Here is an 18960-nt window from a genome sequence, read left to right as displayed (position 1 = left end):
CCCCAAAAGCGGCAAAGTTTGTACGTTCATTCATTAAATTCGGTGCAGGTCCCACGCCATGTGGTACCAGTTTTGCTTTTCTATCTGCCTTTTCTGCCACATTCCTCAGCTGCTCTCGAACTCTCAGGCCTGTCGTCGTCTTTATCATTCTGTTCTTTCTGTGCCTTTTTAGGGCACTTCGCGGAGATATGTCCATGTTCCCCGCATCCAAAGCACTTCCCCTCTCTGATGAAGCGAGCTCTCTCCTCAGGAGTAAGGTTGGGTCGTGCATCATTTTTCTCTGGGTTGCTCTTTTTCTTTCTACTTTCATTCCCAGAAGTCTGTTCGGCTCGTTGTGTCATGGCCTCATCTGTGGGGTAGGTCAGACTGCCAAAGTGAATGGCAAAGCCCCGCTTCGCATGACTCATCAACTCCTGAATAGAAGCTGACTTCTGTTCCAAGCAGTGATCTCGGATCTCTGTAGGTAGACCCAAGGTAAACCACTCAATCTGTTCTCTGAACGAGATCTTCTTGAATGAAGAGGCGGGTAGAAAAGAGCTCCAGAATCTTTCACAATAAGAATTCATTGTATCGCTCTTGGTCATCCGGAGATGGTTCCAAGCAGCTCGTATATCTCGCTCAAACTCTTGAGTCAACCAAGAAGAAATAAAAAGCCTCTTGAATTTCAGCCATGTAACTGGAACAATCTTGCTTAATAGAAGCGTGGACCACCAAGTACGAGCATTCCCCTTAGAGTAAGAGGCAGCTCTCCGAATCTTGGAGTGCTTTGAATAGCGTCCTCCCGCGAAAGCGATGTCAAACTGCTGAAAAAAGACAAAGCCTTCGAAGCATCTGAGTATCCTGAAAAAGTATCAAACTTGATCGAGTGGCCACCTTCCTTAAACTCTCGGACTTTCTTGCTTTTATCTTCGAGAAAGTCATACTGGCTGGCTTTGTAAAAATTCTTCTTGTTCGCATAAAACTTTCCGTCATCGGAATTTGAGTTGTTTGTAGACGAGTCCTCAATAGAACTGTCAATCTCTGGGCGAGATGTAGTCTTCTTTCCCTTTTTCTTGCCCTTTCCGAAGCTTTGTTTCTTGCTTCGCTTTTTACCTTTTCTGTCTTCTTCGCTCGAATCCGAGGAGCTAGAAGAACTATGAGAAGAAGAAGAAGAAAAAGAAGAAGAACTGGGTAGTCCGATCAATTGACGACGCGTCATCTCTCTTTGCTCCGCCTGAGTAGGCCGAGGCGGGCCATACTCTCTGCCAAAATCTTCGTTGTGATCCCAGTCCGCATCTCCAAATGCAGAGGGAGTCGACTGATCATTGCCTGAAGCCATAGGTGCCGTTGGAAAAAAAAATTCGGGGATCGGATTTCCCGTAGAAGAGAAATCGGCCGTGCTCTGATACCACTGTAACAAACTTGGACACTCCAAGTCAAGAATCAACCGCGACAGCACCAAATAACCACTTCAAAACAAGTCACAGATCACAATAGATGTACACTGGCCCGGCGGAGTTCCGTGCCTAGAGATATTGGCCCCAAAGACTGGCACCCCTTTCGGTATTTCTTTTTATATTAATCAATCATCAAAGTACAAGAGAGCGGTTAGGGTTTCACTCTCAGACTCTGCATCCAGATACTCTGAGAAGTGAGGCCCTCACAACTAATTTAAAGATTACAAGGGATGCCCAAAAGCAGAGCCCCAAAAGCTTCAAATCAAAAGCAATTGCTCTCTCTCATAGAGAGTCAAAACTTGAAAGCAAAAGCATTCTCTCTTTCTCATATTGTAGAGAAAAAGCAAAATTTGCGTCGCTCATCATTTTCCACAAAAAAAAAAAAAAGCCTCGGCGATTTCCGAAAATTAGGGTTTCTGGCAGAAATTAGGGTTTTTGTTGTCCGCCACGTCATCACTTTGTGACAGATAACCCTCTCACTTATAAATCCAATAATTCATTTAGAATTATTTTTCTGTCAGATAAAGCCAATTTAGCAACATCCCTCTCACTTATAAACAGTGGTCCTCAATTGTAGAGGTCCAACTGAACTGCCGGGGAGAAACCGGAAAATTTCAAATCTTGCTCAATGGTGAGTTGAGCCAGTCCTTTCTCAAAAGAGAACTTAGAAATTAAATTAAACAAAAATTCAATAATTCAATACTTACCTTACCAGTTCATGTCCTTCCTCTAGTACCTCGTGGATATCCTTCACCATTCATTAAACTTACGAGCCATGTAAGAACTCGTCATTCGTGTCTTTCCGAGAATCTGTTAACTCAATTCCACCTTCTCAATCCCGAGAAGAATCATCCTCCTAAAAATAAATTTAGGTCTATGTCCTTGCGCATAACCTTGCACTATTAGTCTTGAGGATATTAAACCTCTTGTGTCCTCCCACATAGGGAATGCCCAAATCATAAGAGTATTAATCTTGATGTCTTCCTTCACAAACAAAGTGTGTTTACCTTAAAAAAGGTTCTTGTTTCGGGCCGTCGCTCAACGTAGGCGGACGGTTCATCCGAAGATTCCTTGTGCACGGCGCACTTCCTTCCAATCGTTTCCTCCTGCAAGTTATTACCACCAGCAGTGATTTCCCGACGCCCATTAGCGTCTCTTCCTTACAAAATCATAAAAATGATTCACCTTGCGAGCATCAATGACGATTTGCAAAACCTCAGGCAGATAGGATTCTAGCCATAGCATTTTCTGAACGTACGTTCAAACCCGGTTCACAATAGAGCGAACCCTCTTTGATTCTCAGGGATGTTCTCCCATTTGTAATTCTTACCATTTTGAAACGGTTGGCGAATTATATTCTTACGGACAAAATAGTTCAAATTTATTCCAGCAGCGTGTAAATGTTACTTGACCTGCTCATGGAGAAACATATACCGCAACCAAAAGTTGCTACTGTAATGGTAAAAGCACATAGCGTACTCAATGATCAACGACCATCGGAAAACCTCTTCTCCGTAGAGAAACTCAAATTCCTTCTACCAAACACATCTCAAATAGAGATTCTCGTGTCGGAATATTCTTGCGCGCAAAAAGGCGCTCAAGAGAGTATAAGAAGCTCTCATCCAGTTCCTTGGCATAGGTCTGCATCTTCGTGTGTTATCCATGTACCCAAAGGTGTACATAAGTTTCAGTGAGCCTGGGAATTTACCTTCCCTTCGTAAGATCCTTAGAGCGAAGATGCTTAACCTGACGATCCCTTGGCTCAATCTTAGAGCAAAACCCGCTTATCAAATAAACTAGGATTTCAATCCTTGGATTCCTCGAGCACATGTCATAGTCGTCGCTTCTTCCTTCCCTCGTAAAGAGAGTGTTCATTCACTTGTGCGAAAAGCACTACCATGTCTTCCCTTACCGGGTAGGGGGGGTGGGCTTAAAGAGTATTCAAGCTTAATGAAAGATTTTCTTTGCTTGGAAAGCTCAGAATGGTTCCTTCATAATTTTCCTACCCGCAGTAGGAGGTAATCTATTCGAGAGTTACCGGATACCAGAATCCAGATCAATAGTTGACCTTCCGGCTAGTTGAGCAAACCAATTCATCTTAGAAAACAATGTTTCGAATTGATCCTGCTCTAATAAACACTCGAGAGTGAGTAGTCCCGGTTAGACATAACCATACCTCGTGCAAAAGAGCAAACAAGCACAATGAACTTTATGATTTCCGTAAAGATGTAACTTTGCTTGAAAACCTGCCCTCTCACTTAAAGTTCGAGGGTCTTTTATTCAAGAACTCAAGAGTTACATTGAATTCCCTTACTCCAAACTTTCTATGTTCAATGATTCCCGTCCCACTACGGGGATTGGATTCTATGTACACTAAGGTGTACACTTTCAGCTTTTATTGCTGACTCTACCATCTGCTGCAAAGTATTTTGCAGATGCGTCTACAAAATTCGGGCAAAAGTCCTTTGTTGAATTTCTACATCTTTCCTTCCTCAGAGAGGATCAAGAGTGGAGCTACCTTGGCAAGAGTGAACCACTACTTGCTTTGACTCACTCGTGTTCCTATTGGGCAAACCCATCCCAATCTTCTTGGACGCCTTCCTCAAAGTGTAGAGGAAAAAAAAATTGTTGAAAAATTCAGCCTTGAATTGAATCCAAGTCTTGTTGTAAGTTCCTTGCAGAGCTTTGGTATACCACCAAGTACTTGCAATCCCCTTGAGGTGTTTAATCACATGCCTCATCTACGACGCTTTTTCAGAAATTGTCGTTTGCAAAGGCAACTTCAAACTTGTCTAATCAAAGCGGTAGCTTTCGGGGCATCTTCCCTTCCGTCAAAAGTATCAAACTTGACTAGAAGTGTTCCTAGGTCTAGAGACCTTCTTCATATCCTTCCCGGAATGACGGGATTTCATGGCTATAGTTCTGGATTGACATTCATGGATATTTTCTGGATTCTCAAGAATCTCGAGCATTCTGCTCCTTGGATTCTCTAGGTTCTTGAGCATCATGCTCTTGTCGCCTTCTCAGAGAATCCCAAGCCTTGTGTCGACTTCTTGCAGAGAGAAAAAAAAATTCCAACTCTGCAAGCTTTTCCTTGCAGCACTTAGGGTTCTGCCTACTTACTTCTCTCTTGGCTTGTCATGGCTTCTTCCCGTATCTTCCCAGAGTCGTCCTCCTTTACAGAGAAAGAGAGGAGACCATGCTCTGATACCACTGTCACAAACGGGAGCGCATAACAATGTAAAATATACTCGGATAAATAGAATTTATCACTACTGAAGCCAAAGGATATAGAGAGAAATAAATAGAGAGAGAGAGAGAGTGAGAAGATCAGCATAGTACTGGGGACCAGAAGATGGGCTGGTCCCCCCCCTTAAAGAGTATTCTTTATTAGGGAGAATCTTTTTACAAGCACAAGAACCGGAGAAAACCCCTCCGTTCTAAATCTCTGACTTGATGGTCGTTCCTTCCCGTAAGGCAAATCCGAGAGACAAGCTCTCAATCCTTTTTTCGTCTGTACTCGGAGGTGAGACTCCACAAACAATTTCCGAATTCCGTTTCCGAAATTCCCAAGCGTAGGCCGAAGCCTTCTCCCTTCTCCTTCGCGATGAAGTACCTGCAAACACACACGCAAACACACGACAACAATTCGTATGGCGAATCCACAATAGGTACCTGTCGCTCTTGCACAAGAAAAGCGACTTCCGTGCTTCATAGTCTCCCGATCTCTCGCGTCTTCTGGCGGCAGAGTCTTCTCTTGCTGGCGCTGGCAACCTCCCTTCAATGAGGACATGTGGTGCTTTTATAGCTCCTTCACCACAGCACGAATAGCTGCTAACGGAGAGATAGCGGCCGTTTTTTTTCTTCTTTTTTTTTTCTGTTCTACCCGAAATAGGGAGAGAGAATTCGCTGGCTGGTTTTGTTGCTTTATTTTCTAAGTGGCTGCCCACTTATTAAGTGGACGGTCGGTATATTTTTAAAATTGGTCTGAACCTGCCCAAAAACTCAATAAAACCTTATAAGTTAAAAACAATGCTTTCACAGCACTTCCCAGGCGTCCATGGATGCAACCACATGCACGAATGCAATGCAAACATAGATTCCTCGCGGAAAAGCATCTGCTCTTCTCGAAAAACTCGTTAAAATATTCCGCTTTTTAAGAAAATCTTCTGAGAACCCATCTTTATTCTTGTGCTTGCGTCTTTACACGTATTTTTCTTTTCAGTTCGGATTTCCTCTCGACTATGGATATTCCCTTTCTGATACACCTGTCACCCACCTTGTGACGCATCAAGAATACCCATCACCTAGTCCTTTCCTACCGAACTTACGGTACAATCCCCTTCACGATGCTCTATGTCACCCATCCTATGACGCATCAGAGATGTCCGTTCCCGGATGGTCGGATACTTCTTCCCGATGCTCCTTGTCACCCATCCGATGTGACGCATCAAAAGTATCCGTTCTTGGTGGCATTACAGATATTCCCGTTCACAGTGCTCCTGTCATTACTTTGATGACGCATAGGAATACTCTGTACTCGGATGTCTCCAATGAGAAAAACCCTCTCACTTAAAATTCCAATAACTCATTTAGAATTATTTTTTTCTTGGTGTTCCAAGCGAGAAAACCCTCTCACTTATAAATCCAATAATTCATTTAGAATTATTTTCTGTCAGATAAAGCCAATTTAGCAACACTACTTCATGACCACGGTTTGATTCAGTCAAGTCAGTCTAGAATAGGAAGTAATCTGGGAATTATGTGAGTCTTTCGTAGACCGTGCATGTCGAAACACTTAGAGTAGATGCATATCCTCTAGTTGCACACAGCATGATCATCAGCATTACCATCAGAAGCCATCAGGAGCATTCTCCAGTGCATAAAACCTATTTTTCCTATTTTAGCCATTTTTCACCTATTATTTTTAAGTGACTTTTGTTGGCAACTAGGTAGGGCAAAAATTCACTAAGTTAATATATAAGAAAACCCAACGCTAGCACTTTCTGGCAGAAGAGGCAGCAGGAACTTCGGTTCAACAGGCAACTTCTCAGCAGAACCCCCAGCAGGCCTAGCGTTTATGCATCACAGCAAGGACCTAGCGTTTTCATCCACAGACCAACCTCGGAGACAACAAGAAACAACAGATCAGCCCTAGCGTTAGCAGATTCCACAGCGACAATAGATCAGCCCTAGCGTTAGCAGATTTCCTCAACAAGGACAGTTTTCAGCAGATCAGCCTCGACGTTTTGCAATTCCATCGCGACAGAATCAGCGGTAGCACCAACGTTTTCAGTTTTCAGCATTTAGACACACCCCAACCTCACAGACCTCACCTTCCCACAGCAGATCCAACGCGTCGTCGTCGTCGTCGCATCGTCGCCATCGACATCGTCACCAACATAGAGTCAGAATTCAGCAAATAAAGATTTGCAGATTTCAGCCATTAGCATTTTCAGATTTCAGTCCCTCTCGTCGTCGTCGACATCGTCGGCAAGTCCAAGCATTGTAGAGATTTGTGCAATCAATAGTAGACCGCTCTCGCCATAGAGAGTGGGGCCTTCGGAGGAGGGTTTGACAACATTTTGGTGTCATATTCTTCTCTCTCTATCTCTCAGTCTCAGCACCTTCATTCACAGTGTTCATCCACATTGTTTGTGTCCATTGCACTCTCTCACTAAAGGAACGGAAGGCTCTCCCTTCCGTAAGTAAAAGGAACCTTGAGCACAGTTCGGAGCACTCATCTTGAGCAAAGTTCAACATTCACTTCCGCTGCACCTTACATTGGTATCTGAGCTTTGGCATTGTTCTGTATCACTCAAGGAAAGAACCACATAATTTTAATTTTTTTTGTTGCCGTCGCACGTAACCCAAGTCCACTTGGGCATGTCGATTCCTAATCGTGTTTTTGAAGAGTGACAAGAAACCCAAGAAAGAAGGGCTTGTCCAGCCTCCCCTTGTGTCTCTTTTCACTCATTGAGAACGGACCGTGCACTTAGCGGCTGGCCAATCGACGTGAGGTGGGAAAAAGCAACCTTGGTGTGAGCGCAACGCCGCCAAGGGGTGCACCCGCGGAAAAGAGAAGAGCTCAGGTGAAGAGAAGATCCTTTTCTAACACAGATTGCAAGCTAAAGAAGAACCTCAAGACCCTCAAGAACCGAAGCACCCAAGACCCACAAGAACCCAAGTTCCTCATGAACTTAAGAACCCAAGACTTCAGTGGATGGTCATCACCCGAAACGGAATGGATACTTCGCATGAAGGTGGTGAGCATGGGAGTGGCGAAGAAGAGTTTTCCCCACCAGGAGGTTTTTCTAACCCTTCCCCTCCCCATCTACGCCAAGGATTGCACCAACTCCTATGGAGGCTTTCGAAAAGAGAAGGATGGACAGGAAGCTAGAAAGCGAAGAAAGAATCGCAGTTATAGAGCGTAAGTACCAAGAAAGAATGGCAGCCATAGCATGTGCGAGCGAGCGAGCGAGCTTGGAAGCCAAAGTAAGAAAAGCAGAAAGAAAGGCCGACTTGGAGCGTGAGCGTAAGCAAGCGCGCTTGGCGGCCAAACAGAGCACCCGACACATGAAAGAGATGTTGCGACTCTTTTCTCAAGTGCATGCACAGATGCAAGAGATTCGGGAAAAGGAGACTCTCTCAATCTCTTCTTCTCCAAACCATGACACACAAGATTTGCATGATAATGATAAGCATGATGATTTGAATGATAAAGACAAGCACGATGATTTGCATGAAGATGATGTGATTGTTCACAAGCATGATGTGTTAGTCGATACTTTCTCTAGTGAAGCTAACCTCATTGCAGAGACGATCAATCACGAAGCACCGATCTTGGCTCTCGAGTCAAGGTCCAAAGAACCCCCTCAAGAAGAACCAATCTTGGCTCTCGAGTCTAGGTCCACAAAAACCCCCCAGGAAGTATTATGTGTTCGAATGATTAGTCAGGAGGCATTGTTCGAGTGTTTCATTCGTGATCGTTTCCTGTATTTTAGTCAGCGCCTTTATGTGATCCCTTTTCATAGGCATGCCATATTGTACGCTGAGCACGATTCACTCATGAATGAGCACGGATGTATGCGGATGATTCATGAAAAGCTGAAAAGTATGCATTCAAGGAAGTCACATTCTATGTCTCTTCCTTGGCATGACACAGTATCAGAAAGAGCACAAGAAGGATTGAGCGTCAAGCATAGGCATTTCCATTGTGATTTGCCACAATTGATTGATTTAGATCAGAAAGTCAAGATTCGACCCCATTGTTTGTGTGTGTTTGATACGGTTTGGCACTTTGTCACCTTGTTCATCTGCATTGCATGCCCAGTTTTTTCGAGAGAATAGAACATTTCCAATCACTTTACATGGAATGGGTATGTTCATGTTTTTGTGTTGGAAGTGGTTTCAGGAATTTTCATCCTCGGAGATTCTTGAAGAAGGTAGACACATGACTCTAGACGAAGTTGAAGCATTGAAAGAGCCACAGAAGACTTTGTGTCTCTTTCGGCGCGACCCAAAGAAGCAAGCATTGTAGCCCTTTATGAAGTTCAAGTATCGCATGACCCATGCATCAAAGTGGGCCGGCGAAGAGTCCTTTCCAGGATTCCGGAAGCTGTTGGCGATCTCCCTCGACGCCATACAGTTCGGTACCAATACCTCACTTTGAAAAGGAGGGGATGTCAGGTGACACATCCAACCCTATGTGTTCGTCGACAAGCTACTTCATGACCAGGGTTCAGTTCAGTCAAGTCAATCTAAAATAGGAAGTGATATGGCACTTTCGTGAGTCTGTTCGCAGACCGTGCATGTCCAGACACTTAAGAGTAGATGCATATCCTCTGGTTGAACACAGCATGATCATCAGCATTACCATCAGAAACCATCGGGAGCATTTTCCGGTGTTAGTGATTTTGTTGGGAACTAGGTAGGGAAAATTCACTAAGTTAATATATAAGAAAAACCAGCCCTAGCACTTTCTGGCAGAAGAGGCAACAAGAACTTCGGTTCAACAAGCACCTTCTCAACAGGACCCCCACCAGGCCTAGCGTTTTTGCATCATAGCAAGGACCTAGCGTTTTTCATCCACAGACCAGCCTCGGCGTTTTTGCATGGCAGATCAGCCTCGGCGACAACAAGACACAGCAGGTCAGCCCCAGTTAGCAGATTCCACAGCGACAGCAGATCAGCCCTAGCGTTAGCAGATTTCCTCAGCAAGGACAGTTTTCAGCCCTAGCGTTTTTGGTTTGGAGATCAGCCTCAGCGTTGCAATCAGGGTAGAATCCGTACGTACATACGGTACCATTCGGTACGGTACAACCGTACGGTACGGTACAATACGTACCATACGGTACAATACAGCATAAAAAAAAATTTGGGCATTTTCTACTCGGACAAATTCTGCTAGGGGGCGCTTTTAGATGGGCTTATTAGTGTGAAGGGGGGAAAGCCTTAGGCTTTTTTAATCGACCACTGTAGCAAAAGAGTCTCTATTCTGTTACAAAGAAGTCTACAGAGCACTGCACACAGTCCTGCAGAGCCGAGCTACGCGCGTGAAAAGGTACTGCTTCTGCCACCATGCACTCCGTACTCCTCATGTGTGTGCACTCTTTTGCATTTGCAATGTGCATGATTCATTATGCCGCGTAAAACCAACCCCAATTGGTCGCTCCACACCAATGTTTTGAGCATCATCACGACCACTTCTCAGCAAGGTTCCGGCACACGCTTATGGCAATGCAAGTATTGTGGCGACCAGTACACCAGCACTATTAGGCGAGTCAAAAAGCACTTGACGGGCATCGGGTGCACTAATCAGATTGGTGCATGTGAGAAAATACCACCACCTTTGAGGGAGCAGCTTATTCAAGAGTATTTTCTTGTTGGTGCTCCTGGTTTGAGAGGTGCTCCCAGCACACAGGATGCTTTACATGATGCTTTTGTTGGAGAGTTGAAGTCTTTAGGTGCGGAGACAGAGGTTGGAGGAGGTTCGGCCTCCATGCAACCCCCTACTTCCAGGAAGAGAGCACGTGTTGGTGGTGAAGGTGAGGATTCCTTGCCACGTGAAAAAGGTACATCTCAAAAACCAACGCAGACCACTTTGCCTAGTCGCATCTCTTCTCAGGCTTGGGTGAAAGAGCGTCAGAGGGTGGCAAAGATGAAGATATGTCGCACTCTTATTGAGTGCAACATATCTTTCAATGTTTTGCGCACAGATCAGTGGAAAAGAATGGTAAAAGCCATTGCACAGGTGGGGCCTACTGAGACATGGACGGGTCTTGATTACACAAATATGCGCACCACTATGTTAGATGAACAAAAGGCCTTGATTGACAAAGCACTTACGCCTGTGAAAGCTGGATGGAAGGAGTTTGGATGCACCATTATCTCAGATGGTTAGGCAAACATACGCAGACGACACATAATCAATATCCTTGTGTCTTCTGCTTTGGGCACCTATTTCTTGCGTGCTGTGGATGCAGGAAAAGCAGGGGAAAAGATCACCGCTGAGTTTATTTTTGGTCACATCAAAACAGCCATAGAGAAGGTTGGCAAGGAGAATGTTATGCAGGTGGTGACAGATAATGCAACTAATTGCAAGGCAATGGGATTTATGGTGGAGCAACAGTTCCTGGCATAGTGTGGACTCCATGTGCTGCACATTGTTTGGATTTGCTCATGGAGGATATTGGCAAACTTTCATGGGTGCAGCCCATAGTTGCAGATGTAGTCAAGGTCACCACATTCTTTCGCAAGAAACATCAGGCTCTTGCTATCTTCCGCAGCCATAGCACTTTGGATATGGTTCGACCTTCAAAAACCAGGTTTGCCTACATTTACTTGGTTTTATAGAGGCTCTACAAACTTAGAGATCCACTACTACAGACAGTGGTGGATTCAAAATGGCAAGGCATGTCAAGATCGCAAGATGAATCTACAAAATACTTGCAGAGGCGGATCCTTGATGAGAGCTTTTGGCAGGAAGTGCACGCTCTTTCAGTGGCACCCAAGCCAGTCTACGTCCTCCTTCGATTGACGGATATGGAGGGATCGACCTTGGGACTAGTCTATCATCTGTTTATGCAGATGAAAGACCACGTTTCCCAATGCAATCTGCTGACTATTGATCGGTAAGGATTCCTCATGTTCTAATGGTTGTCTGTTTTAATCATCAAGTCTAAGTTATAACTTGTATTGACAAGTTGTTTTGATATTTCAGCCAATCAGATTTATTGGGATGTGTTGAGAACCGCTGGACTTTCATGAGCCGTCCCATACATGCGATGGCTGCCATGCTTCATCCTCTCTACAGGTAGCCAGAGCTATGGAGTGATACCTTGGTCAGCACAAAACAATCAGAGTATGTTGGGCTCATGTTTTCAGAGGATGATCAACTTGGGATAGACAAGGAATTCACCAACTACATGAATGGCATTGGCGCTTCTTTCACGAGAGCAGTTTCTTTGAGGAAGGAAGCCACAAAGTATCCTTTGACGTGGTGGCACTCGTATGGGAGAGTTGGTCTTCCCAACCTCTAATGCATTGCTCTTCGTATCCTTTCTCAGGTTAGGAAACTGCCATCCATGATTACATTGTATATATCATTTTAAACTTTTAACTTCATCTTTATATTACTTGACACTTGTCACTCTCTCGTTGATGATTGCGCTCTTGCTTGAGCACTGAGCAGGATTGCTCGGCTGGAGCATGTGAGCGCAATTGGAGTGCTTACTCTCTCATACACACGAAGATTCGAAATCGCCTTAGCACTTCTCAGTTGGAGAAGTTGGTGTATTGGAGAGCCAACATGAGGCTCGTGCGGAGTTACCATTCTTTGGGGCAACCCAAACAGGTAATTATCTTGATGTTGGCCACTGTAAACTCAACCTACGAGCATATGCCATAAATAAGTCAATTTAACTTTATTTTACTCTTCAACAGGTTGATGCGACAGAGCTGAAAATGGTAGATGATCCTAGACCAGAGGAGGTGGACCGACAGATTAGAGACGAGCAGGAGCAGATTCTCAAAGAGCTGCATAAAGAGCTCGAGAGCGTGGATCGTCGTGTGACTAGATCACATGCACGAGCTCTTAGCCTTCCTCTACGCACGGTCGGAGGAGATCCAGACACTGTGAGACGAGAGAGTATTCGCAGGGGGAAGCTTCCTATTCGCTCCATTCGCAGGCGAGCGAATGAAGCTGTCTAGCTCATCCATGCAGAGATTGCTGATATGCCTGAGGAGGCTTGTGGTGCAGAGCTGCTTGTACCAGAGTTGACATATGCTGAGCCTGACCCTGAGTTTGATGAGGAGGGCAATGTCCTTGATGAGGGGGGCTTGCTTTCTACCGACGATTCATCTTCCGCATCTGACACAGACTTTTGAGGCCGCACGTCTTAGTGCACACTGGTGACTGCATGCTTTGGAGGACAGGCTGCAGCAGACTTTTATTGTTATTATGGCATTGTAGTATTTCACAGTACTTTGTTTTGGATCTTTATTCAGTTTGTATGGTATATGCCGACTTCTGGCTGATGCCATGGACATGATGTTTCTAGTTGTTATTTGGTTTTATGATTTATGGTCATTGGTTTTCTCATTGAGCATTGAGTCTTAAGTCATTAAGTTTTATGATCAATATGTTCATTTTAAGCATTGCATTGTTAATGAGGCTGAATTTTGAAAGGTCTGTGAACTGAAATCTCTTAATGGATTTCAGCCATTAGCATTTTCAGATTTCAGCCCGTCTCGTCATCGTCCTCATCGTCGTCGACATCGTCGGCAAGTCCAAGCATTATAGAGATTTGTGCAATCGATAGTAGACCGCTCTCGCCATAGAGAGTGGGGCCTTCGGAGGAAGGTTTGACAACATTCTAGTGCCGTACTCTTCTCTCTCTATCTCTCAATCTCAACACCTTCATTCACAGTGTTTCATCCACGTTGTTTGTGTCCATTGCACTCTCTCACTAGAGGAACGAAAGGCTCTCCCTTCTGTAAGTAAAAGGAACCTTGAGCACAATTCGGAGCACTCATCTTGAGCAAAGTTTCAACATTCACTTCCGCTGCACCTTACACAATAACTGGGAAACTTCTGTGCAATGCATGCGACCTCCTTAGTCTTATGAATAGTCCAATGTAAAACTCCCACATATCCACATCTATAGCCATATTTGGAGGCTTGCTTCTTTCTGAGCAGCATAATAAGATGTGATGGGTAGATGTAAAGTAGTCTACGACCCTCAGGTCATACACAGACGTGTGTGTGTGTTTGTGTGTGTTTGTGTGTGATTGTGCATCATGGTAATCGGTTGTGGTTGCTCTCTGATTCATCCTTGTGGTGGCAACACACAATGTCTCGTATTTGCTAGAGTCATCTACCTTTGAAGGAACGGGTTTTCTTGTGGCGCTGCTTGGTGGGAGCTCTACCTGTTGGCAGTGTGTTGCATATTCGGCATATTGCACCTCCCCACTGTCCCAGATGCCTTGAAGCTGAGGAGACCGTGCCACACTTGCTATGGCGTTGTCGCCACTCCAGAGCCTTCATTCGGCAAGTGTTGACTGCTCTTCGACTGCGTTTTCCTTCCGGCTCTTTTCATAGACGCTTTTGGCTTTTGGAGTGCTTCGGCCATCGCATTCTCAGTTTGCAGTGTTCGTCACTTGGGTCAAATTTTGGACCCTGTGGACTATCTGGCACCATAGGAACTCCTTAATGTTCCACGGCACCTATGTTGACCCCTTCCACTATTTCAAATCATCTCTTGGTGAAGCACTACATTTTGCTCATGATGTTGGAGACATCACTCTTGATGCCTACAGGATTTACTTTGACTGTTTCGAGCTTTCGGAGCCTTATAGTTCTCAGATTTTTGTATCCCTTTCTTTTCGTGGGTTTTCCTTGCTTTGAGGTTTCCCACTTGTAAAGTAATCAAAGCAGATTTACAAAAAAAAAGTGTGTGTGTGTGTGTGTGTGTGTGTGTGTGTGAGAGAGAGAGAGAGAGAGAGAGAGAGAGAGAGAGATCATCCTAGACAAGTGAGATCATGGGGGTGGGAACCGAAAGGCCACCAAGCTAGTCAATATCCACTGCTGACAATGATTACAAGCATGAGGAGCAGTCACCCTTGGATATAACCAGGGCTGCTCTCAATAGGACATGACAAACTGGTAAAACAGCCCATGGCATCATATGATAAGAAAAGGGTTAACTGAAATGTGGGGAGGTCGTGATTTTTTTGGACGGGGAATATTGAGCAGATGCAGTTTCCACCAGGACAACACCCCAAATATCACTTTATCAATACGATGCTAAAGCCTATGGCGATGTGGTTCATGATCTAATGTCTACCTGAGAAACATGCAATCTAATAGATAAACTCACAAAAATCAGTAGAAAAATTCCATACTACAATAACATATGCTTCCCCTTGCAATATCTCACCTTCTCAATAGGTATAATACATACAACAGCAATGTACGATGCCCAATGAAACCAGAACTTGCCTACCTTAGTAAGTGTCGCAACGCCACTCATACGCTGCATGAAATTGAGGACTACACGCTCAGCGGTTAAAATGCTCCTTGCACTCCCTGTAAAACTCAAATTCATTAATTAGAGCTGTATCAAGAAAATGAGAACTTGCGAGCAAGATCTTACCAAAAACAGAACCAAACTGCAAGCCCTTCGATAACACATCCCCATCTTCAACGCTCCAATCCATCTGGTAGACAGATGGAGAATTGTTACAACTCACAATAAGTTTCATATCAACAACTGCAATCAAAACCATAAAAAACACTTTTGGAATTTGCAAGACCTAATAAAGGACCACATTACCATATTGCCCCCAAATACAAAACCACTGAAAGAGGAAACCATACTCGCGCTTACTCGCTTGAGCCTATGTCGGCCATACGCACTATCGCAGCAATTCGGCTTAGCTTCCACTCCCTTCGATGCGCCATGGGGTACTAGGGCAATGGAGAAGAGTCACATCAACTATACACAATATGCTCACTGCAAATTCGAGAGTCTGAGTACCACACACTACTAGAGTGCTCAGCTTAGCTTTTGCTCACATCCAAGCTTGCTTCCCTGACATTTTCAGCCATGACTTGACATTCACATTATCCTCTCCAATCCAAAGATAGGCCAACTGTTTTAATCCAAAGATCCCCTCGTGCACTGCAGCACCTCTTTCCGCGTTTTCCACTTACAGGTTGTTACCATTCATAGTGTCTTCTTGGCGCCCATAGGCATCTGTTTCTGGCGGAAGTCATCAAAAATGTTTCACCGTGTGAGTATCAATGATGGCTTGCAAAATCTTAGGCAGATAAAATTCTAGCCATAGCATTCCCTGATCGTATGTACGAACTCAGTTCACAATAGAGCAAGCTCACTTTGATTCTCAGGGATGTTATCCCATATATGGTTAAAATAGTTATTTCCGTCTTGGAACGGTTGGCTGATCATTACACGCACGAACAAAATATTTCATGTTCAGTCCAGCAGTATGCAAATATTACTCAACCTACTTATGAAGAAGCGTATGCTACAACCATAACTTGCTACTTTAGTGGTCAATCCACGTAGCCTACTCAATGATCAACGACCATCAGAAAATCCCTTCTCAGTAGAGAAACTCAGAGCGATCGAGCACATCTCAAATAGGGATTCTCATGTCGGAATATCATTACGGCAAAAAGGAGCCCAAGACAGGTACCTCGAATGCCAATCCAGTTCCTAGAAAAGAAGTTGGCTCATCTTACTTTGTTTAGCAGAACAAAAATTCAACTCGTAATCGACTCACCGTGACAACAAGATTTACTACCCAAAAGGTGTAAATAATACTCATGTTGTGTTAGAGCTTCAGTGAACTTGAGAGATTTCCTTCCCTTCTAGAGATCCTTAGAGCGCAAATGCTCAATGTGATGATCCCTCAACTCGATCTGAGAGCAAACCCACTCATCAAGTAAATTGGGACTTCATTTGGAATTCCTCGACCACAAGCTGTAACCTTTGCTTGCTCCTTCCTTCACTTGCACGAAAAGCACTACCATATCTTCCCTTACCGAGTACGAGATGTGGGCTCATAGGGTACTCAACCTTAGTAAAAGCCTTTTTTTTTTTCTTGAAATCGAGGAGTGGTTTTTTTGTAATGTCCTACCCACAGTAGGAGGTAATCTATTGAAGAACTAGATTATCGTTGTTCAAACGAGTTCACACGACGAGGCTAGGGGCTGAGAGCTATCGCCGAGGACGACGACGGCAGAAATCTGCTCGCACTTAAAGCTGAAAACGCTGGGTGTCTTGGGCTGAAATTGCTGGCTGTCCAAAGCTGAAAAAGCTGGCCTTCCAGCTGAGACAACGCTGGGAAACTACTGGCTATTGCAGCACGGCCCCGTGCTTCTGCCAATCCCCAAGGTCTTCTGCTTCTACAAGCGCCCATAGCGCTGCATTTATAGGGTGCAAAGGCTGGGTCGAGCAAGCCCAATTCAATCCTCTTAATAATTGCTGAAAATCACTTATTGATAAACGCGAGGCTAAAAGGTGGTTCAGGCGGTAAAATGCCTCCATGCTGAAACGTTGTCCTGTGCAAGAGAGGGTATGCAACTATGACGGGCCTGGACATGCACGTCTTGCTAGAGGCTCACAGAGGTGCTAGGCTCAGTCCTTAGCCAATGACTCATGCTAGAATATAGCAGAAGCATGTCCACGTAGCGCAAGTGAAGTACGCACGTGACATCCCCCCTTGTTGAAGGTGAAAGTGAGGCACAACTGCCGAACTTCTATCTTTGGATTCTTTCCGTACTACTGATGCTGACTGTTTCTAATGCTTGTGGATGCATAACCGATGAAGATTCCTCCAAACGGGTGGATACTACGGATATAGGTTTGGTGCGATGTAAACACCTACCATAAGAGTAACCAGGTAGCCTTACTACTGTCGCAAAATACCAGCCTTGGTGCTGCCTCTGCCTTGCGAGCAAGTACGACCACTCGAATAGTCCTCTTGTGAAAACATTGCGGGTAAAGGTGAAAGGTAAGGATGCTCGGAGGTAATTCCAAGGGTTTCTTGTCGACAGAAGTGGATGCACGCTACATGCGAATGCGAATGCATAAGAGGTTTAGGGATCCTGTCTCCAACTCCTTCCATATCCGCATACAAGGCAAGTAGATCCTGGTACTCAAGATCTGGGTTGTCGTGTATCCGATGTTGATCTTCCTTCAAAGACATACCAATGAAGATGGGAGCTAATAAGTCCGGGACCGGAACTCGAAGAATCATTCAAGAAAAAAAAAAACCTGGGAGAGGTTCTTTGGGTTCTTGATGGTTCTTGGGGTCTTGGTCTTTCGCTTGAGTTCTCGAAGCCGAAGCACACACAGAGCTCTAATACCAATGTCAGGTGCAGTGGAAGTGTTTAAGGACTTAAAAGACACTTTACTTCACTTGAAAGAATTGAACTGAACTTGAAAGAAAGAGAGAGACACAAGAGAGAGAGAGAGAGAGAGAGAGAGAAAAGAGACGACACTGCACGTCAGGTCCCGAAACCTCAAGGGCCCCCTTGCTTTGTTGCAAGAGCAAGTACTTTTTTTATTCTTGCACAATGCTTATACAATGACTAAATGCAGAGATGCTGATGCTAATGGGTACTGATGATACTGCAGGGTACTGAGGTACTAAGGTACTAAGGTAACGAGATGTTCTATGTTGACGACAATGCTATTATCGACGAGGTATTGATGGGTCTATGTCGATGACAATGATGCCGACGACGAGGTACTAATGGAGTCTATGTCGACCACGAGGTTCTGTGGATCTGTGTCGACCACGAGGTTCTTCATGGGTCTATGTCGAAGACAATGATGTCGACGACGAGGTACTGATGGGTCTATGCCGACGATGATGATGTCGACGACGAGGTACCGATGGAGTCTAGGTCAACAACAATGACGGCGATGATGAGGTACTAATGAGGTCTATGTCGACGACGATGAGATTCTTGATGGGTATTTTGGATCTGTGTCCACGACGATGGCGAGGCGACGACGACGAGGTTCTTCACGGGTTTGTGGGTCCTTATGCCAAGCGAAGGCACAAGGTACTAGGGATACTAGGTGCTAAGGTACTGTGTCGACGACAATGAAGACTGTAGCAGGGTTACAGTGTCACTGGCATGGGACAAGCAATTAGTTGCAGTTGGGCTTGAGTTCACACTGGGCCGACTCTCGCCTGAGCTGTGACACGTGGCAAGTGTTACGGATGGTGGTCCAGTGGACACCGTGGCCAGATCACCACCACCTCAGTTAGGAGATAGGCTTAGCTGGATTGGGATATCTCCCAGCTGTTGGTGGCTCTTACGAGATACATATGAGTGGTTGGTTCCATCGTGAGTAGGCAACATCATCTACTTTTGTGTGGTCAGTCATCTAGAGTCTCTCATCAAAGTTGTACACAACACGTCTGCACCATCCTTGCACAGTTGAGCCTCGACACCCCCACTGTACCTATGAGATCTGGGCTT

The 18960-nt window shown here is 44.8% G+C and overlaps 1 protein-coding gene across 2 annotated transcripts in view; it reads right to left on the bottom strand.

Moving 5' to 3' along the window:
• Positions 1 to 18960, bottom strand: part of QPT (quinolinate phoshoribosyltransferase) — a 158242-nt gene that overhangs the window by 21558 nt on the left and 117724 nt on the right. For both annotated transcript variants that reach the window (XM_086530328.1, XM_086530327.1), the window contains 2 exons: positions 15092 to 15155; positions 14942 to 15024 (listed from right to left, as the gene is read on the bottom strand). In XM_086530328.1, coding sequence (XP_086386454.1) covers positions 14942 to 15024; positions 15092 to 15155 — 147 coding nt within the window. The remainder of the gene's footprint in view (positions 1 to 14941; positions 15025 to 15091; positions 15156 to 18960) is intronic.

Source organism: Adiantum capillus-veneris, chromosome 15, assembly GCF_014529385.1.
Source record: "Adiantum capillus-veneris isolate H3 chromosome 15, ASM1452938v2, whole genome shotgun sequence".
NCBI lineage: Eukaryota > Viridiplantae > Streptophyta > Polypodiopsida > Polypodiales > Pteridaceae > Adiantum > Adiantum capillus-veneris.
Note: the sequence above shows the minus strand (reverse complement) of the source record. Positions and strands in the feature narration are given on the sequence as shown.